This window comes from Lasiodiplodia theobromae, assembly GCF_012971845.1.
Source record: "Lasiodiplodia theobromae strain AM2As chromosome Unknown scaffold_13, whole genome shotgun sequence".
NCBI lineage: Eukaryota > Fungi > Ascomycota > Dothideomycetes > Botryosphaeriales > Botryosphaeriaceae > Lasiodiplodia > Lasiodiplodia theobromae.
Window position 1 is genome coordinate 392,573 of NW_023336333.1, and position 23,846 is coordinate 416,418.

General features: G+C 53.7%; 8 protein-coding genes across 8 annotated transcripts; 3 read left to right on the plus strand and 5 right to left on the minus strand.

Moving 5' to 3' along the window:
• Positions 1-1,342: 1,342 nt before the first annotated feature.
• LTHEOB_4900 (Nacht and ankyrin domain protein) lies at positions 1,343-5,174 on the minus strand (the record flags this gene model as incomplete). Its single annotated transcript, XM_035513986.1, has 6 exons — positions 1,343-3,011; positions 3,147-4,199; positions 4,251-4,808; positions 4,859-4,883; positions 4,933-5,016; positions 5,156-5,174. 6 exons carry the CDS (start codon positions 5,172-5,174, stop codon positions 1,343-1,345), a joined length of 3,408 nt encoding a protein of 1,135 aa, XP_035374342.1.
• A 1,532-nt stretch (positions 5,175-6,706) lies between these two features.
• Positions 6,707-7,300, minus strand: LTHEOB_4901 (uncharacterized protein; the record flags this gene model as incomplete). Its single annotated transcript, XM_035513987.1, has 1 exon — positions 6,707-7,300. One exon carries the CDS (start codon positions 7,298-7,300, stop codon positions 6,707-6,709), a length of 594 nt encoding a protein of 197 aa, XP_035374343.1.
• A 580-nt stretch (positions 7,301-7,880) lies between these two features.
• Positions 7,881-8,710, minus strand: LTHEOB_4902 (uncharacterized protein; the record flags this gene model as incomplete). The annotated part of the gene is made up of 2 exons (XM_035513988.1): positions 7,881-7,995; positions 8,049-8,710. 2 exons carry the CDS (start codon positions 8,708-8,710, stop codon positions 7,881-7,883), a joined length of 777 nt encoding a protein of 258 aa, XP_035374344.1.
• A 780-nt stretch (positions 8,711-9,490) lies between these two features.
• Positions 9,491-10,059, plus strand: LTHEOB_4903 (uncharacterized protein; the record flags this gene model as incomplete). The annotated part of the gene is made up of 4 exons (XM_035513989.1): positions 9,491-9,521; positions 9,604-9,691; positions 9,797-9,895; positions 9,960-10,059. 4 exons carry the CDS (start codon positions 9,491-9,493, stop codon positions 10,057-10,059), a joined length of 318 nt encoding a protein of 105 aa, XP_035374345.1.
• A 3,352-nt stretch (positions 10,060-13,411) lies between these two features.
• On the plus strand, positions 13,412-14,774 carry LTHEOB_4904 (alcohol dehydrogenase; the record flags this gene model as incomplete). Its single annotated transcript, XM_035513990.1, has 6 exons — positions 13,412-13,444; positions 13,492-13,557; positions 13,611-13,633; positions 13,692-13,903; positions 13,955-14,135; positions 14,234-14,774. The coding sequence occupies 6 exons, from the start codon at positions 13,412-13,414 to the stop codon at positions 14,772-14,774; spliced, it is 1,056 nt and encodes a 351-aa protein (XP_035374346.1).
• Positions 14,775-15,667: 893 nt separating this feature from the next.
• Positions 15,668-17,141, minus strand: LTHEOB_4905 (Hmg box protein; the record flags this gene model as incomplete). Its single annotated transcript, XM_035513991.1, has 3 exons — positions 15,668-16,249; positions 16,301-16,921; positions 17,052-17,141. The coding sequence occupies 3 exons, from the start codon at positions 17,139-17,141 to the stop codon at positions 15,668-15,670; spliced, it is 1,293 nt and encodes a 430-aa protein (XP_035374347.1).
• Positions 17,142-19,707: 2,566 nt separating this feature from the next.
• LTHEOB_4906 (Septum formation protein maf) lies at positions 19,708-20,785 on the minus strand (the record flags this gene model as incomplete). Its single annotated transcript, XM_035513992.1, has 3 exons — positions 19,708-19,937; positions 20,002-20,383; positions 20,531-20,785. The coding sequence occupies 3 exons, from the start codon at positions 20,783-20,785 to the stop codon at positions 19,708-19,710; spliced, it is 867 nt and encodes a 288-aa protein (XP_035374348.1).
• A 1,391-nt stretch (positions 20,786-22,176) lies between these two features.
• LTHEOB_4907 (Scytalone dehydratase) lies at positions 22,177-22,900 on the plus strand (the record flags this gene model as incomplete). Its single annotated transcript, XM_035513993.1, has 4 exons — positions 22,177-22,204; positions 22,261-22,316; positions 22,372-22,413; positions 22,466-22,900. The coding sequence occupies 4 exons, from the start codon at positions 22,177-22,179 to the stop codon at positions 22,898-22,900; spliced, it is 561 nt and encodes a 186-aa protein (XP_035374349.1).
• Between the last annotated feature and the right edge of the window lie 946 nt (positions 22,901-23,846).

The following is a 23,846-nucleotide window of genomic DNA, read 5'->3' on the forward strand; positions in this document are numbered from 1 at the left end:
TGCTCGTCCTCTAAACTCCTATTGATATGCTCCACAAAGCTCCAGCTGTCTGAACTCGCCAATATTCCTGCAAACGCCACGTACGACCAATCCTGGGTTCTGCAAAGTCAGTACTATGACCCAAAATCTGATCCCAAGAAACACCCTGTCGCGGATTGGTCTGGGTTTCTGCCGAGAAGTGGGGTAACAAGGTGATATCGAGGCTGAAGACAGGCCAAAAAAAAGAGGCTTTGCTTTTTGTGACGAGCTCGTGGCCAATCCTCGTGGTCGTAATGCATGCCCAATCGAAATAAAAGATGAGTCGCACAAATCTTGTGGTATGCCAGCCAAGATTCACATCTATGAAAATCAGCGATAGGAAGAATATGATCTATCCTGCAATTCGTTTCACACAGCGCGTGGGAACGGATTTTTTTTTTTTTTGAAAAGTTGGTATGGTGGATCGGTGCGACCTTGAGTCCTTACAGATCCTTCCTTGTGAATAAAACACTTCTCAAAATTACAACCACATGGCTTTCCTAAGCTACCTGGCACCAAGTGATGTATACTCTAGGGCCCAGCTTTGCGGTATCTAAGGGAGACATACAACAATAATCAACTACGACTATTTTAAATTAAATCCCCCATGGCCTTATGTTACGAACGTCATGTCAAGGAGATTTCATTAAGAGTAAGAGACACCGCGAACTAGACTAACGCTTAACTACATACCTTTTACGCACGTCAATTAATCTCTTCGCAATGGACAGCTAGACGACTGTCTGTTGACTGGGAATAATAAGTGCTGTCAACAACACGTTCTTTCACGTACGACCATAGGTCGCAGAATGCAGGGCTTCCCGTCCGCTCAGCCGTACTTAAGCTGCGAACCGGCCGATTAGTACTCAAGTGGGTGACCATTGGGGAATCCCGGCTGTTGTACGTTTTGCTTTTTTTTTTTTTTGTGCGAGTAAGCACAGGCCTCGTTTTGCTCTTTGCGAATTCTGCCGGTATTGCTCCACGGGAAAACCAACGCCGAGGGAGCTAAATGCAGTGCTTTGTATCCTCCATGACTTCCCTTGTAAGAGTTAGATAATGTAGTCTTCAACAGCTTGCTGGTAGATTCCAACTATCATAGCATATACCAGCTGCCAGATGCTTTTATGTTCGACGTGATATTCAGTACATCCCTCATGCCAAATGAAGCATGATCAGTTCTTTCATTCTTAAGAGTATACATATGCTTTATTTAGAAGTACTAAAAGAGAGACCAGAAAATGGTTTGTGGCAAGCGTCAGAGAAACTGTCGATTAATGAAGAGAAATCAAAGAATGATATAAACAATTTGCAGACCTTCTCCGTATCAGTCTAGCAACGGTGGCTCTTTCATATCACAAGGCAAATTCACCCAAACCTTGGCTTCGGCATCATACAACTTTAGCTCGATAGCCCAGTCTTTGAATGACTTCTTCTGTGCGTCCGTGGCGCGTACGTCTGCCTCTGTCCAAAAAGGAAGCATCAAGCGCACTGTGGCCGCCCTGTTTCTCTCTCGTGCCTTCCTTAGCGGAGTAAATCCCTGCTTATCCAGTTTTCTTACTTCCGTGACTGGTATCAGGCGCTTCGTGACCTCTGTATGGCCGTTCTCGGCTGCATAGTGCAGAGGAGTTTCCCCGAATCTGTCTGGGCGGTTGGGGTCACTACCCCAGGCCAATAGGAGCTCAACTTGTGCCAGATTCCCCTTCTCAGCCGCCCAATGCAAAGGTATTTTGTTAAACTCTGGTCCGATGCGGTGCACGAAGTTCAGCCCTCCGTCCCTCCGGAAGCTCGGCCACCCAAGCATCTCGACAATCCGGCGCGATGTATCGGATTCTGCTTTGTGGAAAGCTCGGCGAGACACTGTTGCGTCCAAAGCCGTTTGGCCGTATCGGTTGACCTGGTCCACGTCGATGCCCTTGGTTACCATTTCGCTGACGATCTGATCCAGGTTGTTGATGGCTGCGTAGTGTAACGGGGTGTTTCCGTCTCCATCGAATGACATCTGGGTTACGTGATCTCCGCCTTCGATGATCCGTCCTACTGCGTCGACATCCTTATCACGGACGGCTTTGTGGAGCGCACTGAAGCATTCGGGGTCATGGCTTATGGCACTGCGTTCGCGCAACAGCCTGCGGATTTTTTCGTCGGTGGCAGCTTCGAACGGACGTGTGGCATTGTTGTCCAGCGCGTCAGGATCAGCGCCGTGATCGAGCAAGATATCAACGATTTTACGTTGGTCATTCATGCAGGCTCTGAAAAGCGGGGTCCGGCCGAGGAAATCTCGAGAATTGACATTAGCTCCGAGATTTAGTAGCCACCGTAGAATTTTCACACGGCCGTAATAGGCAGCGTTGTGCAGAGCGGTGTAATCGCTCCCCGCTCCAGTAATCCTCGACTCGATGTCTATTCCATAGTCCCTCATTTTGGTCATCTTGTTAATGTTGTTATCCTCAGCTGCGAGGACAAATTCGTTCGCTCGCCTCCGATCCTTAAGGTTTGAGGACGCCGCTGACACTGTGCGATCTACCACCGGCGTCGCAACGATGCTGGCTTGCGATATGCTCTGTGCGTTTCGTTCTCGAAGATATTCGGCGATCTGTCGGAAGCCGTTTTGTTCCGCAAGGTATAAAGCGGTTACCCCCCGGTTATTATGGATTGCAAGGCCGTTCAAGTCGGTCATGACGCAAGCCAATTGCCGTACATCTGCTGCAGATCCGTTTTTGCAGGCAAGATGAAGCGGTGTCATTCCATCAAGATCAGGAGCATTCGGGTCGGCGTTGTGTTGCAGCAAGAGCCTTGTCGCTTTCCAATTGCTTGTCTTTGCGGCGCAGTGAAGTGCCGTGGTGCCATGTCTGTCACGGAAAAATACATCGGCGCCCCTGGTGAGTAGCGCTTCCAAAACGTCGTTTCGCGTCATGAATTTCGTGGCGTCTGCAAGGGCGGCATACCGATTGATCGTTTTGATGTCGGTGCTGACAATCAGATTGGCAAGGATGCTTTTCTGTTCGTATACTCGTCAGCTTTGCAGTGGGGCTCAGCAACCATTTGAAAAACTTGCCTCGAGTAAAGCGGCATCTCCCAGCGGCTTGCCGTCTTGGAAAGGCAAGTCTGTAGTGTCCTGCATCGCTAACCCAAGCGCAGTCTTTCCTGAGCTGGTTTCAGCCGCAATGTTCACTCCTTTGTTCAGGAGTAGTCTCAGGATTTCATGATTCTTCCGCACTACCGCCTCATGCAATGGTGTGAACCCTCGAGTGTCGAATCGTTCAAGGTCGAGCCGAGGATGGTGTATGATAGCCTTCGCAACTTCGGTGTAGCCATGACGAAGTGCAATCAGCAGGGGAGTCAAACCTCGCCTGTCTGCGAGGTTCACGTCAACGATACCCCTGCCTATTAACAGCTCCACAATAGCCGGGCTATTGGCTTCGGCGGCAAAGAATAATGTCGTTCGCTCATGCTTGTCTTTGAGTAATTCTCGCGACTGGTCGATGCGGATCTGATCCTCGAAGATCTCCCGCAAGTCGAAGTGTGCCAAGATATGAACTGGGTGATATGCAGCCCGATATTGAAGGATATCAATACACTTGACACTGCGTGATAGCTTCGTGTGGTCGGAAATGAATGCATCAACTTTTTTTGACAGGTGGCTGTCGGATCCCGCCATTCGAACATGCGAGCCCCAGTTTCGGGAGGCGTATTCGAAAAATGATGTCCCTCCCCCTTGCAGCTTATGAGGAACCTCCCCATGCGAAAGGTAAATCAAACATTTCTCAGCCAGCATGGTATGGCAGTTGGAGAAAAGTTTATGCTCATGTTTCCTCAAGTAATTGTGCACTGTTTCGTGAGAGAAATGCAGCAGGCCGCCCTGTTGTCCGATGACGACGAGCCCCTTGCAGGAACTCAGTAACAGTGTTTCTGGAACAAGGTCATCCTCAAAGAACGCTTTGTCGTCCAGGTCAACAGCGAGGGCGTGTCGAACACCGTTTGCGCTGATAGGTTCGAAGGCGTAAAGTAACCAAGTAAGAGTTTCAAAGGCTCTGTTGTTGTTACTGTCTCTCTGGATCCGATTAATAACATCGTCATATGCCTTGTCCATGGTGTCTGGTAGCTTCGCCAGTGTTTTCTGTACCTCTCTCCGCGTCTGGCTTTCGAAAAGAGCCTCAAGAGAGAGACGAATCATCAAGAATCTGCGGTAGAGATCAGCCAAGTTTCTATGGAAGATTCTCCACCATTCTTACATTCTCTGGGCAGCTTTGACTATTGTATTCAGCATACTGTTGATGAATTCCTTGGGGAGATTGCGTTCGCGGACCCAGTGATCATTTTTCTCCAGCTCTTTCCCAAGAAACTTGCGCATGTCCTCTTCATCGGTGTCAACATCCAGCCTCGTTGCATTTGGAATGGCAGGAAACCACCTTGAAGTGGACAAAAACTTAACCTTTGGCCATATTTTTTGCAAGCTTGCCATTTCCTTAAGCAACAGAGCGCGTGATGCTTCATTTGCCTCGTCCAAAGCATCTACCAGCACGAATACTCTGGCGAACGAAGATATTTGAGACATCAGAACAGCTCTGTAATCCTCTTCTGTAGCCTTAAGGCCATTGGCAGTTTTTGACTGATATTTTTCAATCAGGTCACCAGAGGGGCCTGTTCCGAGTTCGGCCATTTGCCGCACAAAGCTGGCAGAAAGCGCCGTCCAGCTGTGGTGGTCAGGTTGATTGAAGTCAAGGTAGACTGCAACCACTGCAGTATCCAGACTTGAGTACTTATCTTGTAGATGATCGTATAAGATTGAACTGGGTAGAGTCAGCATTGGGAGACGGACCTGATTTGTTTTGGGACTCACACAAGTAAAGTCTTGCCAACCCCAGCTAGTTCGGCGTCAGTGATAGTCCCAAACTCAAGAGGAATTTAACTTACGCCCGCCAACACAGGCGAGGATATTGGAAGATCCTTCAATCCATTCGAGAAGTTTTGGATTGCTGAGGAACGCTGACCCTGTACCTGGGTGCCGCTTGTTGCGATTGTCTTGCTGCCTGTGGTGAAAGTCTGGAGGCCAGATCCAATCAAGCATTTCTCGTCTTTTGGCCTCTAATCAAAATAAGCCTTTATCAAAATGTAAAGCTACTCCAGGGAGACTTACCGGCTACATCTGCAACCATCGGGCTGATTTTTTCGTCCAGGCTACGCATCTTCTCATTGGCCTCTTTTGTCAATTGTCTGACTCCAATCAGCTTCTAGCGTTTAAAGAGGCTTGAGTGAAGAGTACCTGGTGGAATATCCGAGAAAAAAAGCGCACGTGGTTTTGACACGCTCGATAGCCTGGAGCGATGCTTCGACTTCGTTCCTTTCAATCGGCCATCCGAGATCTCTAAGACGAGACCTCTTCGATAGTTTCTCCCCCATTAATTCCAGGCTCTGACTGAAATTGGCCAACGGCTTCTTCAACTGGGTCTCGATGGCGGCATTTTGCTTCTCGTCTTGATCCACAGCGTCTCTGACGGCATTCAAAATATTCATTAGACTTGTCACCTCTTCGAACAGTCTGGTCCGCTCTTTCGATGCATTTTTGATGGTCATGAGGTGCCCAAGAAATGACACAGATAGCTGGATAGCGGCGGCCACAGCACCGAAGGCCTCTAAGCCCGACATTTCGAAGCCACAGTTCTACCTTCGAAAGACAAGCAGCAGGTTTCAATGCCCATAAAGCGTGTTCTGAAAAGGAGTAATCGATCCCGAGCATAGGCGGCTCAACGAAACGGCAGCCTCGTGCGGGATAATCTGAAGAGCCACAGGGGTGGATGACTGTCTCGCAAGGCTGGGCTGTCCAGGATTAATAAATAGATTGGGGGCTTGAAGTCGCTTGCCGAAAATTACTGCGACACAGAGTGAGCGGTATCGGGAACTGTGTGCCAGTCCTTCCAGCAGGTCACACGCTCATGAAAGCGAGAAAAAAAATTCTTAAGGAGGAGAAGGGAGATGTAGGACGAGAGCGACATTTCATATATTGTAGAGGAAGTCATGCATGATCCTTTCGAACCACCGCCAATAGCGTCGGGCAGCCAACACATGCAATATAGATTAGGGCACAGTCAGCTCGTAAACAGCGCTGCACAGCCCAGTTGCGCTTACTTTAGAAACAGGAAAGGGGAAAATAATCTGTATGCTTGCTAAGAAAGGGACCTGCAAGATAATAGCCCAGAGTTTCTGTCATGCGGTTAGTGGAAGAGGCCAGGAATTTCCACCTGCACCCCATCGCATTGCAGCTATCTGTTGCCTTGTCCATCACAGATGGAAAGACCTTGGGTGGGGGCCTCTAGTGAGACTAAACTCATCCTGATCACATACGTAGGCATAACGCAGCCTGTGAATTAATATAATATACTGAGAAAAGAGCCTACTCCAGGCAACACCCAGTATCGCCCCCCGCATGACCAAGGAAAGGCAACAGCTATCGCAAAGGAGAAAAAGAAAACTTACACCACTTCTGCTCCCATTAACTGATGCAATAATTAAAAAAGAAAGGAAAAAGGTTTTATCCGTGCGACTCTCACAAACACCCCAGCCTTGACAACCCTCCACACAACACAGCACTCGCACCTCCCCGCCATATTAACACGCCCCAACTGGCCCATTCTCACGCTCACCCCCAACGACCAATTCCAACCCACCGTCACCCCCCTCCATTACCGCCTTACAGCCCCACAGCCCACACCAACGGAAGCAGCAACAATGTCAAGCCCTGCAGACGGACGACGACACGCATCGCGCCACCAGCCGTCTGCACGGTCGGCGTCCCAGCCGCCGCCGTCAGGGTACCGTTGGAAGGCGGGTATGACGCAGGCGTGTAGATGGTGGTGCTCGTGCTCGTACTCGTGCTCGGCAGGACTGTTTCGACGGAAGTTTCGGTGGTGGTGATCGGGGGTATGGGCGTCGGGGTGGTCGAGGGGGAGGAAGAGGGCAAGGCCGAAGAGGTGGTGGTGTTCTGGGCGGCGGTGGCGGTGGCGGCGGCGGCGTCGGCGGTTGTGGTGATGAGGGTTGTGGAAGGGGATGATGATGGAGTGGCCGTGACGGTCACGGTGGGGGCGTTGGTGATGGTGGTGACTATCGTGTTGCAGGTTCCGGTGAAGCTGTTGATGGGTGTCGTCTGGGTGATGGTTAGGAAGACGCTTGTGGTGGAGGTGTAGGAGGGTGAGATGGTAGTGGTTAGGAAGGTCGTTTCTGGTTGTGTTGGAGAAGTGCTGAAGAGGGGGTGTTGCTGTACCGAAGATGTTGCTAATTCGACCATTCGGGTGCGGGTGCTCGTACTCGTGATGGTTGAATTGATCAAAGATGTTGTTGAATCCGCCCGCACCAAGAGTGCTGCAGACATCAGAGCGAGAGTTGATAAAAAGAACATGATGGTGAAACCAATTGATGAATAGACCGAGGAAAATGAGACACTGTCCGCGTGGACTCTGCATCAGGCGGCTGGGAACATTTATGGTGGATGACAATTGTTGTTTGCTAGAGGCTGTTTAACGTGGTACAAAGATCCTGATGACCTGTGCAAGTGTGCGCCAGTTGTGGATGGTAGCCTATCCATCTGGGGTATATTTGGTACGTGGGGAAAATCATTAGTGTTGCTACGTTGGTAATTTGCCGCAGCCGGTCGTTTGCGCGGGTTGCGAAGATACACAGGGCGAATGACACCGTCCAACGGAACCAGGGTTAATACTCTCGTTAATTGTCACACAAGACGGCTTTGATAACGACGGGCCCTGTCCCCAAAGACCCCTGGTTTGGGCAAATTCTAATATCTTTTCCTTAGGAGCTCTCGTCAGTTCCACAGCTGTGCCCCGACACCACCTCGTAATCTCAGCATCCTCTCACTGGATCGGAGGTTCTACTCGCCGAAGGCCAACCACTCTTGACATGCGCTGCTCCAGGTTCCAGATCCGGTCGTCCATGACCTGGAAGTCCCTCTCCATGCCTCTTACAATTCTGCACGAAAAGTCAGCTGACCGCACTCCCATGGAATGACGCTGAAAACCTACAAGCAAGCCTCTCCGACCTCTTTTGCAATTCTCCTCGTCTCCAATCTCGACAATTGCGACATCATATCGACGACTGCGCCCTTCCGATTCAGCCACAACCAGCGCTCCCTGTAGCCGGTGGTGCGATATTCGGTCTTGTAATACTCCTCGTCGTCGGACGGGGCATAGCCCTCGCCGTTCCTCACGTGCGGGTCACGGAACCTCGACTCGACGTCGTCCCTCAGGAACGGCTGCTCGAGGGCCCTAAAGTCACGGATCATGTTGCGCACGGCCTCGCGCATGACGCGGGTGCTCTGGTCGTCGTCGTGCAGGTCCTTCATGTCGGGATAGTAGCCGTGGTAGCTGTGGCCGTCGCCGTACCAGTGCTCGCTCCTCCGCCTGTTCTTCTCGTCGGGGCCGCCGCGCGGGCTGCCCTGGAAGCTGCCGCGGCGGCGCTGCCAGCGGCGCACCTTGCGCAGGTGGGCGCGCTCCTCGTACAACCCTTGCTTGAGGTTGCCTAGCAGGTCGGAGATCTGGGTCGAGGCGCCGAGGAAGGTCTGGATGTTCTCCCACGTGACGCGCAGGAAGGTTGCGATTGTGAGGGCGAAGCCGATAAAACCGAAGAGGGTGCTGACGAATGAGATTGGCGAGAGTTCCGAGGTTTTGGAGATGGTCACGCCCATGGTGGCAGGGATGCGGGAAGGATGTAAGGTGTGTCTTTCCGAGAAAAGGGTAAGTTGGGGCCACGCCATGGAATTAAAGCAGATGTGGGAGCAATGCTACGTACGTCTATTGGAGGGCGTGGGTTGATGCAGAGCAGCTTCACAGCCTTATCGGACGGGCATCCATCAAGGGCAGGTCAAGCGGACAAGCGACTGGCACGGGTTGCAAGGAAAGAGAGACGCTGAAGAGATCGGTGGAAAGCAAGGACGTATATGTATCTCTGATTCTGCGACATGGCGGAGGGCTGAAAGCGATTGCGGCGTCATGGCGGCGCTTTGGGCGCAAATGGCAGGCAGATCTGGGAGGTGTCGCGGGTAGGTATGGTCATGAGGGCTAGCGACATGACCGGAGGGCGGGCACGAGGGAGCTAAGCTCGAGCTAAATAGGGTGCGTGCTGACAGGGCAACGGGCGGCGGCCGGGGAGGCTGGCAATGGAGGGCGAGCGGCGGCGTGAGACCGCGATGCAGCGCTTTTTTCACGCAGCTTGAGCGCGTTGTGGTGGTTGCGATGATAGTGTTTCGGAGGCTCGGGCGGGGCACACGCGTCTGGGGACAGCCGGGGCGCGGCGCCACTGGGCTGGGCGCGAGGCTGAGCGTTGAACGTCGTCACTGCCAAGCGCCGAGGCATGGCGAGCAATGAGCAGTGCCTCCTTCGCCAACACTTCTTAACTGAACCTCTCCGCTCCGCTGACTGCGCGAACCCCCACGTCACTTCCACTTGAAGCTCCCCCACTCTGCGCCATGTTCTTCTTCTTTACCTGCGGCGAACACAGTGAGTACCTAGCGCTCCCGCTCGCGCCGCGCCGGCTCCGGCTGCGGCGCCCATGGCTGCCTACAGCTAACGACTCTCCCAGCCTTCTCCTCGCGCCTCAAGGGCTACGAGAATGTCACGTGTCAGTGTCAGAACTGCGGCAATTTCTCCGGTCACGTCTACAAGCGCTGGTGCGTCGTCCCATTTGGTGCTCGCTCGCGGCGTTGCGCGCGCCCGGCCTGTCCTCTTAATCAAACCACATATGTCGCACAAGCCCACTGACCAATTTCCAACAGGCAATGGTTCACCTTCTGCTTCGTGCCCATCATTCCCTTCTCGTTCAAGCCATGGCAAGAGGTCGGCTGCCACATCTGCAACTTCTACCAGGACATCAAGTACGTCGCCCGTCACGCCACTCTCTCTGCTCCCCCAGACTGACACTCGGTCCTCTGTTGCTAGGTACCGTCCCGACGTCCAAGCTCAGGTCAACGGCGGCGCCGGCGGACATCCCATGCAGAACTACGGCCAACCACCTCAACAGCACCCGCAGTACAAGTAAAGTCTGCGCGCGACCATCATGCCTAGCCTCATTGTCGTTCCTACCCTTTCATCCTGCTGATGTTTTTCTTTTCCTGCGTTGGTGGATACCCCAGGCAGTAGCCAAGACGCCGCGTGCAGAATAGAACATTAGCGGCCCCGTCGGCATAGGTTCAGGTGTACGGCGAGGTTCAGGTGCATACACTTCATGAGAGATGACTTCTACTGGGGCTGAAATACCTTTCGACGGGCGTTTTTGTTTCTGGAATTCTTAAGGTTGTATGAGGGGGCTGCTTGATACCATTGTTCCTTCGATAAGGACGTTCTGTAATTTTATATACTTTTCACCTCGTATGGGATTGGATTGCCCTGCAAAGCGATACTTTTAATATCGGTCACATACTTTGTCCAGCACCATTGGACGCGATGCTGCCGTCGGTGGGCTGATTGGATGCAGGTTCGCTCATTTCTAAGGCCTCTCTTCGATTGCCGGGCTTTCTCAACCATCTTGCGATGATTCTTAGGAACGGCTCGTGTCATCGTACCATACATCTAAGGCGTCAACCCTGTACATGAACTTCTTCGGTTCACAGGAGTAATACAACGTAACCAATTGTTGAGCCGCGCTTCCTTCTCAGTCAACACTTACCATTCATGACTAACTACAGTATTTGAGCATCTTGATGACACGCGTTGCGGTGTTGCATTGGCGTACATCATCGCCAAGGTTGTTTCTCATCCTGCCCACACCCGGGCGGCTGCCGTTCACCCTATGGTCCAATCCAAACGGCACCAGCAGTTTGGTTTCCATTCCGGTAGATCCCACCGAAGCAGTCCAACATCACTTTGCAATAAGAATCCGATCCCTGTTCGCGTAGGAACTGTCGTTTTATTCGCCGGAAAAGTGGCTTGAGCACATAATGAAGCAGCTGACAGCCGCAACAAACGCTGCAGATGCTTGACCACGCAAGCCATCCTCCAGACCACATCATGTGCAATAGCTCAAGCAGATTTGGCAGTCTTCTATATTAACTCAGATAATTCCACGTACTGGTCCTCTTTTGCTGTTCGAAGACTGTACTATTACGTACAGTGCAAATGGAACTGGGGATGCCCCTCACTTTCGCTTGTTTCTTCTTTCCGCAGCGCTTGGGATGAACATCGAAGAGTGAGAATTCAGACACCCCAAGCCGTAAAGTAGCCAGCTATGCCTCTAGAATAGTCATTGTTGCTGCTGCGGCTATGTGTAATTATATAATGAAGCGGAACACCATTTCTGGTTAATGATGGATGGCTTACTTGCACTGCTGTGTTTGTTCCCAGAAGCACTGTTTGTCTCAGAATGATGAAATAAAAGGCCGGGTGCAAGCGCCCACCTATTCAGAGATTCACTGACGAAGCGTTTGATCCAGCTTTCCTTGCTTGATTTGTTCTACACACGTCCTAAAAAAAAAAAAAAAAAAAAAAGAGAAGCGCGCCCAGCGGCGCACCCACCCGTTAACTAATTCAGTCTGGCTAGGGGCGAAAAAAAAAAAGAAAGGCTTGTAACCAGTCTTGGACTGGTAAGGAACTAATCCTTGCAGCTTCTGTGGATCGAACACAGTACCTCCAGATACCGCACAGATGGCTGTTGGCTGAAGTGGACTTCAGTCTGTTTCATTGTTAGTGGATGAGTTGAGAGGTAGAGTGATTGAGGACTACTAACCTGGCGCTCTCCCAAGTGAGCTAAAGCTGCGATTGAAAATTTAGCTTTGCACGTTGTCTTTATAGTCCGAGAATGAAATAACCCCGAAGACGAAGATCTCCGCACACCGGAATGCGTTGGGATTCCACCGCCCTCGCTTGTCCAGCCAGTTAAGACTGTCGGAGCAGCGACTTGAGCCATAAAAACTTACGCTCGCCGCTGCGCGCCTTTGCATACAGCACCAAACAGTTCCTCGTTGCTCAGCCAGAGGCATTCCAGCAGTTCTACAAAAGAGATGCTGCCCCAGACTTCCCTGCCTAGTGCAGGACAGTCCAGAGGCAAAAAGATGACCACACCAGGGGTCGAACCTGGAATCTCTTGATTCGTAGTCAAGCGCCTTGCCATTGGGCCATGCGGCCTATACAACTCAGAAAGTGAGCTGTTAAGGAACCAACTTGGTGGTTGTTGGAAAGAGGATTGCTTTTGCAGAATATGTATTGAGCGTTTCAGGAAGGCGCAGTGCGCAAATGACTTGAGCCTTTCCAGGGGGAACAGATACTGGTTGGAACAGAGCCCGGGGATGCTTGCAACAAGGTTGAGTGCATTGAGGTGCCGTACGGAGTCCCTAGGCAGCCGTTTGCAACCGAGGGGATGGCTTGCGAAGTAAGTACCACCTTACCTACCGTCCGCTTCGAAATCCAGGAATTGGATCGATGCTCCTACCATCATGCAAGGAAAGAGGCGAGCTGGCAATGCAATACAGTGGCTGCCGTTTAGTTCGTCTTTGGTTGCAGTCGCACCGTAGCCGTCTCGGCTGTGGGAGTAACGCCAGGTATGTGTCGCAAAACGGTGAAAAAAAGGTTGGTGAGATTGGCCATGGACAAAGTTGCGCTAGGTGAGGTCTGAGGTGTGTAGGGGAGACGTCAAGATTGGAGTTGGGTTGAAGGCCCCTGACGGAGCAGCCACCGTGGCGGGAAGGCGCACAGAACAGCAGGTGCGATGGGTGCACATCCGCGGCACAACCACAACTGCCGAGTTCTGGAGGCATAATGGGCTTTTGCAAGTCCCCAATGCTGAAATGATCGTCTATCCATTTGAATTGGTTGAGTGGTGGACGTATCAGGTCAAAGCCACCGCCAGCTTTGAAATCAGTCGAGGTGCGCTGATCGCTGCCATACTAACGTGTCGCGTATCTCTCTCACAGCCGGGTATTAGCGCTTGTGCTGGAGACGTGAACGGCTAACATTCAGACAACATCCTGACGGACCACCCCTCATTGACCAGCGACGCTACCTCGGGCCAGAGCTGTGGACCGCAAGATGGATGGCAGCCACAAGCGGCCCGCGGTGGCCATAGCTCCCCCATGGCATATCCGCCAACTTTAATAGATGAGGTAAGCATATCATAAAAACCCGGGGAAAAGAAAATATAATAACACGGAGTTAGCGCTAGTGCGACATCTCCGCCGTGATTCCACATATCTCGGCTTTGATCACGACCGCGATGGGCCGATGTCGTGCTTCCCCGTGGTCCGGTTGCTTTGTAAAGCATGAGACCGCCTGCCCCTCACCTCAATGCCCCACCCGGCTCCATTACGTCAGGCTATAAAGCTAAACTCAAGGAGCTATGTCCCAATCTCGGATCCAACATTTCCCTCTGCTCTGCTTGAAGTCATAATCACTCACGAACTATGAAGGAAGCCGTTGTTACCGATGCTGAGAATGTCTGTCTAAACGCACTCATACTTTGGCAAATGCTGACTGCCTTCAGGTCGAAATCATCGACTCTCCGATCCCGACTGCCGGGCCGGATCAGGTAGTCATCAAAGTCGTTGTGGTAAGTGGTCAGGGAGAGTATATGTGTAGTGCATTCGCTAATGCGTCAAATAGAGCGGCTCCAACCCTAAAGACTGGTATGAACAGGCTCCTACCATCGACTTTTTAGCTTCACAAATTTACGTTTCTGCGTAGGAAAGGCCCCGAATGGATGGGCATGAAGTTCAACTCGGGAGACGACATTGCCGGCATCGTCCACAGCGTCGGCGCCGGAGTGTACGAGTTCAAGCCGGGAGACCGCGTAGCCGCCTTCCACGAAATGCGCACCCTACACGGAAGCTTCGCCGAGTACGCCGTCGCCTGGCAGTACACCACCTCTCACATTCCTGAGGATTTAAGCTTCGAATGTTTGTCCCCGCTCTCTTGAATGCCTCGATCCACGTCTGATTCCATCCCAGCCGCCGCAACCATCCCTCTCGCGGCCCTGACCGCCGCCATCGGCAACTACGTCCGCCTCTCGCTTCCAGAGCCATGGAAGCCTCTCCCCAAAGACCAGAAACTCCCCTTTCTCGTCTACGGCGCCGCGTCCGCCGTGGGCGCCTACGCCATCAAGCTGGCCCGCCTCTCCAACATCCACCCGTAAGCCAAAGCCCCCCGACGTCCACCCACCCCCCTCTCTTTAGCGCACCGCACTTTGAACCCCCTTCCCGCCCACTAATCTCCCCCACCCTTCCCAGCATCATTGCTGTCGCTGGAAACGGCATCCCCTACGTCGAAACCCTCCTCGACAAGAGCGCCGGCGACGCCGTCGTCGACTACCGCAAAGGCAACGACTCGCTCGTCTCTAGCATCAAAGCAGCCCTCGCCGCCTCAGGTACTTCGCAGCCGCTGCCGCTGCGCTACGCCTTCGACGCCGTCGCCGAAAAGGGCTCGCACGAGAACCTGGTCGCCGTGCTGGCCCCGGACGCCTCCGTCACCAACGTCCTGCCCACCGAGCGCTTCGGCCCGCCCGGCTTCGCCTGGCCCTCGACCTACACCTGCGCCACGTGGTCCATGGTCGGCGACGTCCACGGCCCCCACAAGCAGGTCGGCTTCGTCTACTTCCGCTGGATCTTCCGCCAGATCGCCGAGGGCAAGTTCGCCCCGCATCCGCACGAGGTGGTGCCCGGCGGCCTGGCGGGCGTGAGTCAAGCGTTGCAGGACTTGAAGAACGGGAAGGCGAGTGCGGTCAAGTATGTTTTTAGGATTGCGGAGACGGAGGGCGCGGGCAAGGATTGAGGATGCGTGTCCTTCTTTTGGGGTTATGTCGGGGAGAGAGAGAGCGCGCGCGGTACCGAAGGATGAAAGCTGGTAGCCATCGCTGTCGCCTTCTCGAACCAGGAGGATGAATCTAACGAATGTTACGCCATGCAATGGTAGTCCGACATGTCTTGTAGGGTTATCGTTCAGTGTCCCTGAACCATCCGAATCTCTCATGTTGGGGTTGAGGAAAGAACCCAACAATAAACTTTCTTACAAATATCTCGCCTCCAGTGAAGGAGAATTGCTGGATCATTATACGGTCGACACGCTTGACCGTTTGAAAGACCAAAACCCACTCGATACTGCCATGATTTCTACCCCGTCGAACGCTCGATAATACAGAGAGCCTCAACCTGTCAGTGATCTCATAACTCATTCCGAACGGCATGACTCACGTCTGTAGACAACCAGACAGCAAAAATAGCAGAAACGGCGGAGTAAAGGCAGGACATAAATGATAGTTCGTGCTCTCCATAAACCACGCGGAGCTCCATGATAATCTGCAACACTGTAAACAGTAAAGCATAACCATACAATCCCGTGTCCACCCAGTCAGCCAAGGAAAAAAAAAGAAAAAGGAAAACAATAGCAGACATTCTCCGTGCCAACTATGAAAGAAAGAGGGAAAGCCACCAAACAACAAAACACCCCCGGATAGCAGAACCCATGGCCGAAAGTGTAAAACCTCGTGCATAACCAGAAAAAAGACACAGAGAAATCGAGCATATCCGTATCTCATCTTCAGTTTTTCCAAGAGCGACCCTGATGTCGCCTTTGCACTCGCCGGAACCCCATTTTAGTCATTCGCTAGAGAAGCAGCAAGAAGCAAGATAACATGGCGGGGCGTAACGTCAGATACTTGACATCGATCAAGCAGCGGTGGCCTCGCTCTTGCGCTTGCGCTTGTTCTTCTTCTCCGGCTCAGCGGGAGCAGCCTCGGCGGCGGCGGCAGCAACCTCCTCGGCGCCCTTGGACTTCCTGCCGCGCCTCTTCTTAGGCTCCTCGACGACTTCCTTGGGGGCCTCCTTAGGCTCCTCTTTCTTGCCCTTCTTCTCAGCCTTCGCTTTAGCCGGAGTACTCTCGACCGCGTTCTTGGGGTGAGAGGGAAGAGGGATGGGGCTCGCAGTGTGAGCAGGAGCTGCAGCAGAGGAGGCTGCAGCGACACCGTTCTCCTTGCCAGTCTTGCGGCGCTTGGGCTTGGGAGTCTTGCTCTCAGCCGGAGGTGTGGGAGCCTTCGCAGGGCTTGGTTCCTTCTCGCTCTCTTCCTCAGAAGGAGTGGCCTCGTCAGCGGTAGCGCCAGTAGCCGTAGCCGCGCCCTCGGCCATCTCGACGTCGCCTTCAGCACCAACGGCCGGGCTCTTGCCAGCCTCGGCCTCGCTCTTGGCGGCCTTGTACTCGGCTATCTTCACGAGGTACTCATCCCTGTTCTTGGTGTAGACCTCCTGCCAAGCCTGGATTGACTGTCAGCGCAAGAAGTGCATGCGAATGTGATTGTGACTGACCTTCTTCTCGTCTTCGCCAAGCTCCCTCCAGCGCTTCTTAATCTCCTCCTCAACTGCACCGGGCGAGACATTGGGACCCAGGTCCTCCTTAACAATGGGACGCGCCTGAGCGGAGTACAGAAAGTACATGGTCAACGGACGCTTGGGTTCATTAGGGTCCTTCTCCTTCTTCTCCTTCTTGGGCTTCCTGCCCTTCTTGACCGGCTCCTCTTCTGCGGGAGCAACAACCGGGGCCGCAACGGGCTGAGGAGCGGCGGTAGTGGCCGGGCCAGCAGTGGCTGGAGGAGACCCGCGCAAGCCAGTACCGGCAAGGATATCATTGTTGTTCAAGGGATTGGAAATGCCGTCAAGGCGGTGGGGCGTAGTGCCAAGCACAGAGTGCGTGTGCTTGATATATGAATTGAGGAGGTCCTGGACGGCAGCTTGCAGGGTGGTCAAGCCGACAACGACCTGGATGAAGAATTTCGGGTCAGGAATCAATCTCAATTGGGCAAGAACGAGTGGGATGGAGCTGATGAGCTCGCGCAGCTGGCGTGACATATCACCCATGCCGACGCGGGCTTGGAGGGCTTGCGCTGGAGGGAGGAATGCGCTAGCGGGCATGGAGGGACCATTATTGCGCTACAGGAAGAATGGAGAGCAAGCATCAGGGAAACCATCTTCAGTGGCGGCGCGGGCGGTGTGAGGGTGAGGCGGCTGGAGGGTGGCGCGTGGACAGACGGGGCGCGTAGGAAAACAAAGCGCGACTTACCGAATCGCGCGTCTGCTTGAATTCATCCACACTAATCATCAGCTCAGCAGTCTCCTTCTGCTGCTTGTCTTCCTTGCGCGGGCGACCCATAGTGATGCAGGCGCGGTGGAGATGGAAAAATGGATGGAGTGGTAAATTTCGGCAGAGGGTGGAAGGTGTGGGAGCGGCGACGCGAGCGATGGGCGGCTAGGCCACTTATGAGGCCCGGCGGAAGTCGGTCAGCAGGCTACCGCCCACTGCAACAGGCCCCTCCCGCCCACGAACACAGCCTGCTGCGAGCTGTCGTTTTCGCTCCCGTGCCCCGAATGCAGTGCACTCTGCACTGCAGCGCAGCGCCGTAGAACTGAAGCGCCGTCCGCTCCTTGTCACGCTCCGCAGCCTCTTGGGGCCGCTGTTCTTCGCGCGAGCAGACGCTGCAGGCGGTACGGGTACCTCGTGCAGCCTCCGTTGAGACGGCTCAGCACTTTGCTTCTGCCGGCCTATTCCACAGGGGTCCCGACTGCTTGCACAGGCTCGCCCAGGCCTGTTTCAGCGCTTGCGGGCCTCGATGGCCGCCCAATAACCGCTGCCCCTCGTCGCGCTCCCATGCCGAGCCTCAGCGCTTGCTGTGACCGCCTGCGCCTGCGCCTGCGCTCACCCAGCGCCCAGGGCGCCCCGACGGCCCCCCCATCGATAGCCTACACACCCCATTGCGCAGGCCCTCCGTCTGGTGTTCTAGCACGCATACCGCCCGCCTATCTCTACGATTTCTGCCCACCACTCACTACATAGTTTCACCAACGCCCCGCTATCCACCGCTCACGTGAATTTTCTGGAGGTGGGATGCATCTCTCTGATAAGGTTCCCCACGCCCAGGATCTATATCCGCTCGTTCACAATTAAACGTGTTTGCCGATACTTACAGCTCACAGCTCTACCCGCAGGCGCAGTACACGTGCCTGGCTAACCAAAGTCCCCACCACTCTTGGAGATCCGCCACTACTTTAATTACAGTCGACGCCAACAGTCCTTGGCTGTATCCTCTTCTCGCTATCTGTGTAATCTGATGGTAGAGACCCTCCTCCGGCTCCATTGTCTTCCTAGTTGTCATTATGCAATATTTCCATCTCCTAATAGCGGAGATCACTCAGGATATACATTCTCCAGCCGGATTCTGTTGAAAGACGGCAAGGACTTGTCCCTGTAGCTCGTATCTACTATGTATCCTTCGAATGATCACATGACGATATGGCTTGCTCAGAGCATTTTCCGCATGCTGCCGCTCATCATAATGTCTCATGTCATCGAGCGATCTGAAGCGAACATGACATAGATATTCATCGTCCGTTGAAATATAAAAACTTGTATCATGAGAAACGCTGGATAACATGCGTCTATGGAATTCTAGACCGATGCTTAGCATGATACTGGATACGATTGTTAGTGCCTGGCCTGGCATGTTATGAATTGATATTGTTAATACACAAGAAGAAGTAGAGTTAGCCTTCAGTCACGGTAGATCGGCTTAAGAAGATTTAGTAGCCCCTCTGCTGAAAGACAATCCTGGGAATAAAATCCGGTTGTGAATGCTTAGAAGTCTAAACATCCAAACACTGACTACGATATTATTCTTATCCTCTTTTTCTTTTTTTGCCTGTTGGCGCATATATCTTCTTGTCGAGTGATGATTACTCTGTACAGCGGATATTTATGTTTGATAATATATCTTAGACCCCAATACAAGATACTAACTATAATACTTATATCGAACTAAAATACTATAGTAAGTAGTCAGAGCGATGCCTTCCGTAAGACCTCTCCCTCTTCGAGGGCGCATCATTTTATAAGCTCTTTTTGCATTTAATATCACAAAAAAATTAAAACCACGTTATTTCCTGTTTCTTTCGTTCCAAAGAGAGTTCTCTTGCCGGACACGGTGGGTGCCGAAATATCTGAGCCGTCGGAACTAATTTCTATATGCATCTAAACTCGTTACATAGGTAGTTGAAGCTATTGTCTAGACGTAGTATATTTAATAATTTCACATCTACGTCCGGATAGTAGCGTCTACTACCCATGTAAGTCAAGCGCCGTTGCTCTTGAAGACAATTGCGGAGGATCATTTCTGTTGGCACCCACGTACCGGACATAACAGATCCTAAGCTGCAGTAGCATGAATGTGATGGCACGAGGGCTGAATCCAAGGCCCAGGCAAGTTCGGCGAGGAGCATGTCAACCTCTGCTACTCACGGATGAGCGAGTTGCGTTATAGTGCGTGTGGCAAGGGATCTTTTTTTTTTTTAAAAAGAAAAGGGGGGTACTAGATGCACTTCAAAATGATAGATGTGCTTTCTTGATGCTATCAAAGCTATCGTGGAAGTTCGTGTATTTCGACTTTCGTGGAGCATGCACTGATGCACTCGAATGCAGTAGACTTTCAATCGAGGCAGAATACATGTTTGCAGTTTGGAGGAAACATCTCTCACATATCACTGCAAGTGTTGTAATAATCAAATATTCAAAATGTGCCATTCAACGTCTATTGAGCAACCATATGACCGTCTATCATTAAAACCCCCGAACGCCCAGTCGTCCATGCCATTTTGAAGATAGGGTATATCTTGCGTGTACCATCAACACAGCCCTGTTGGAAAGAGTCCCAGCCGGCATAGTTCCATCACATAATGTTCACATCAGCTTCAGCCATTTCTTCCTCCATCTCCTCCTCAGACTTCGTGACTTCCTCAATAAGCTTCAAGGTAGCCTTCAGCGGCAGGCCAACCACGTTGTCAAATGTGCCCTCTATCCGGTCGACCAAGATGGAGCCGATTCCCTGAATGCCATAACCGCCGGCCTTGTCGGCACCTTCCCTTGTTCTGACGTACGCGACTATCAGTTCGTCCGTGACTATGGCCGCAGAGGTCAGCGTTGTCCAATCCACAACACAAACCAGCATTATCCCTATACATACCAGACTTATCAAACTTGACCGTCGTGTCCTCCACATGCGTCTTCATGGCGTAGCCCGGATCCTTTGCGCTTTCCAGCGGCCGCATGCACGCCACCGCCGTGAAGACCTTGTGCTCACCATTGTCCCTCAAGTTCTTGAGCATCTCGATGTGCTCACGCTCCGAGCGGGGCTTCTCCAGAATCTCGCCGAAGTGGCCAACAACGACGGTGTCGGCGGCGATGATCAGCGCGGGCTCACCCTTCTCCTTGTTGTCAATCTCCTTCTCGTACACCGTCATCGCCTTCTTCGTCGCAGTCTCGAGCACATATTCGAAGGGAGCGAGGCTCTTGGGCAGGTCCTCAGGAAACGCCGACGGGATGATTTCGAGATCGCGGAGGCCGATCTGCAGGAGCACAGCACGCTCGTGTTAGCTACATGGTTGCAAAAAACATCATTCGCAAAAGTATTCGTCGCGATCTCGCATGTGGCGAATTCTCATGGTGGCTTTTCCACGGCGGCGGGGGAAAGAGGGGAAGGGGGTACGACCCACCTGAGCGAGCAGCTGTCTCCGTCGTGGAGAACCCGAGGCCAGGATGACTCTCTTGCCGCGCAGATTGCTCAAGGCGGCGAGCTCGAGGGGCAGCGGTGCGCGTGGCTGTCCGGGTCGCGATGGTGCTGGAGCCCCGCCGGAGACGGGGGCGGGTTGTTTGTCGACGGAATCATAGGAGGGCGGCGGCTCGGTGGGTGCGGCTTCGTAATTGCCGCTGTCGTTGTTGTAGAACGACATGGTGAGTCGGCGGAGCATTGGTGCTGGTTTCCTGGGGACTTTCCCTGTCCTGCCTAACTTTTTTTGCCGTGACAGTTTTCTGGGTCAATTGCTGTAACGGGAGTTGCTTGATCTGCTTGCGGGAGGAGGGCGCTGCGGGACTAACGCCTTGGCAGGCGTCAAACGGCAGCCGGGTTTCTCAGTTCCGAGCAGGGGAGCTTCGCTGGTTCGCTGTGCGGCGGTGCCTCCGGGCGTGCAAACGAGGCGAGGGAGGACGCGTAAGGAATGGTCAGGAACAAAATGCACGACGCAGTGGAAACGGCAGCAGCTCGTCTCATCGTCTTCCTTGACGAATGCAGCAGAACATGCGCCGGTCGTCCCCACTGAATACGAAGGGTCATTGTCAGGACGGCCATGGCCGACGCGGATTTAAAAATAGTTCCCCGACTTCTAGTCGATCATGGCCATGACTTATGGGCGATCTATAGCTGCGAAAACATGGGTTGTGCGCGCCGCTTGGTCGCGGGGCTAGGGCGACCTTATACAGCGGGTGAAGGGGCAACCTTGCTATCCCCCACACTGACTAAGCTTACCGCGGGAAACATCTGGTAGGCTAGTAAAAAGTCCTTGCATCAGGAGGAAGAGTGGGTGGCAGGGGTCACGATCATGCATACCTTACGCACAGCTTGGTAGTGCAAGCTCTGGCACGGTGTATGAAGTTTGAGGAGGGTCCAGAGGAACCGTGGCGCTCTTTATTAATTCGGAGAGCTTTAGTTTTAGGCCCGGACAATCAGCACCTTGGCTATGGACTAATAGTACCTATTGCTTGTCTATTATTGGCCCCCAATGGATTTTCGGCAGAAGCTGGGTACAGTTGTAGACTAGTCCGAGTGCCCGGCCCGGAGGGGTGCAGTTCGGTTGGATAAACCGGCCATCATCATCCTTTGGTATTCCTCCTTCTCAGATGCTATTTTAATCTAGGCTTATGTGTAGACAAACGGTACCCTGGCGATATGGTAGTCTCGGTGAGATCACTGGCTGCTCATTTGTTGAGATGGAGGTGGAGGTCAGACCATTTGATGACGATCCGGGCTCTACTGCACACCACGGACGGCTTCGGGACTAGCCGTCAAAACTCCGGACCACACACGCCGCCGGACAAGTAGCAAGGGCCCCGGCACTCCTACTGTAGAACGCAGGCACTGGCGAGACTGTGGTGGTGTTCCAGGAACTGTCGGAATCAATATCGGGCTCCCCCGCACTTCCCGGAGCGGACGCCATCCACCTTGGGGATCCGGGCCCTGCATATCGGCAACATATATCTTAAATAGATTCAAGCGTGAGCTCAACATTTCCACATCGTACTCAATTCAATCTGTCAACCAAAGCATAGCACAATACCCCATCGTTTCGAGAGCGAGCGCATCATCATGGCTGCAGGCAACATTACCTTCGAGGGTACGGTATCCAATAGTGTGGATCACTGCTGTGGAACCGCTGCTGAGACGCGATAGACTACTTGGGCCTCTGCGAGGCTGTTGTTGAGTGGGCGGACAGTTACGATACCAAGGTGAGTCCACTGATTGTTGGCCCTTTTTTGCCACGGCAACTGACCAAATGCGAAGGACTGGGACAGGCTGCGCAAGTGCATCGCGCCAACCCTGAGGGTCAGTACATAGGTCCCGGTTGAGGAAGCGCAACACGAATGACGTGGAACAGATTGACTACCGCTCGTTTCTCGACAAGCTCTGGGAAGCTATGCCGGCTGACGAGTTCGTTGCCATGATCTCGTCACCGGCGGTGCTGGGCGACCCGCTGCTCAAGACGCAGCACTTCATCGGCGGTTCCAAGTGGCAGAAGATCTCTGACGACGAGGTGATTGGAGTGCACCAGCTGCGCGTGCCCCACCAGAGGTACACCGACGAGACCCGTACCACCGTCGCAGTCAAGGGACACGCCCACAGCACCAACACTCACTGGTACAAGAAGGTCAACGGCGTGTGGAAGTTTGCTGGGCTCAACCCCGACATCCGATGGGGCGAGTACGACTTCGACAAGGTGTTTGCCGGCGGGCGCGAGGAGTTTGGCGAGGCGGAGACCAAGGCGGCCGAGGGCATCCCGCCCGAGAAGACGAAGGTGGCTGCGGCGTCGTGAGCGCGGGGCTGGAGGTGAGGGAGGAGTTCGGCGGGCGGTGGGCGGCGGTTACGTTATGACCAGTTTTTCCAGGATCAGCAGCGAATGGATGATGCAGCAGCTACCAGGCCACGAGCGCCAACGTGATCTCTCCGTGATGCACATCATGCTCGCCAGCACAGACGACGGGAAGAGATCCCCCACTTCGCGGGGGGCGTGCGCTGCCGTCGCGTCACCGCGTCGCCCGGGCGCGGCTTCAGGTCATGCAGGCACAGGCAGGCACGGGCAGGCACGGCAGCGGTTCGCTGGCCGTCGCAGCCGTTGCGGCGATACGTGGCGGGCGGTGGAGCATCGCAATGCGCTGGTGAGGCTCTTGGGGTGAAGAATGCGACTGGTCTCATTTGCCTGGCTGTTTGCAGAGGCCCGGCGCCGCGGGTCTCCGGACCGGCATGAGGGAGATCATTGCTTGAGCGTTGGCTGAGGATTGGATGGCGGCCGGCGCTGGCGCGCTGCAAGCGGTGTGTGCTGAAGTCGGCCTCTCCAGATCGCCCAGCTGGCCGCGCGAAAAGTGGCGCACGCCGCGCGGGCCCTGGGACGCTCGTGTGCGCGCGCTCGATCGTCTTCAATCTTGCTGAAACAGCCCTATGGAGGCAGCCGGAGATCATGTCGTGCAGGCGCGGGCTGGCGGCGGCGTCGCAACCGGACGCAGGCCCGCTGCGGGCTGTTGGGCGCGCCGCCGCGAGGCCGCGATGCGCGATAGACTCTGGCGGTCCCAGCTACGGCGGCGCCCAAAACATGGAACTGCTCCCCAAAGACCGCGCGAGGCAAGCCGCACTCTGTTAGCGGCCCCGGTCACGGGATTCGCCTTTCTAATGCCCCTCCACCTCGCCCGTCCTGCGCAACCGTCCTCTCCACCTCCACCTCGACAAACCGCCCCCAAGCCTATTTATTCACCCGGGCCTCTCCT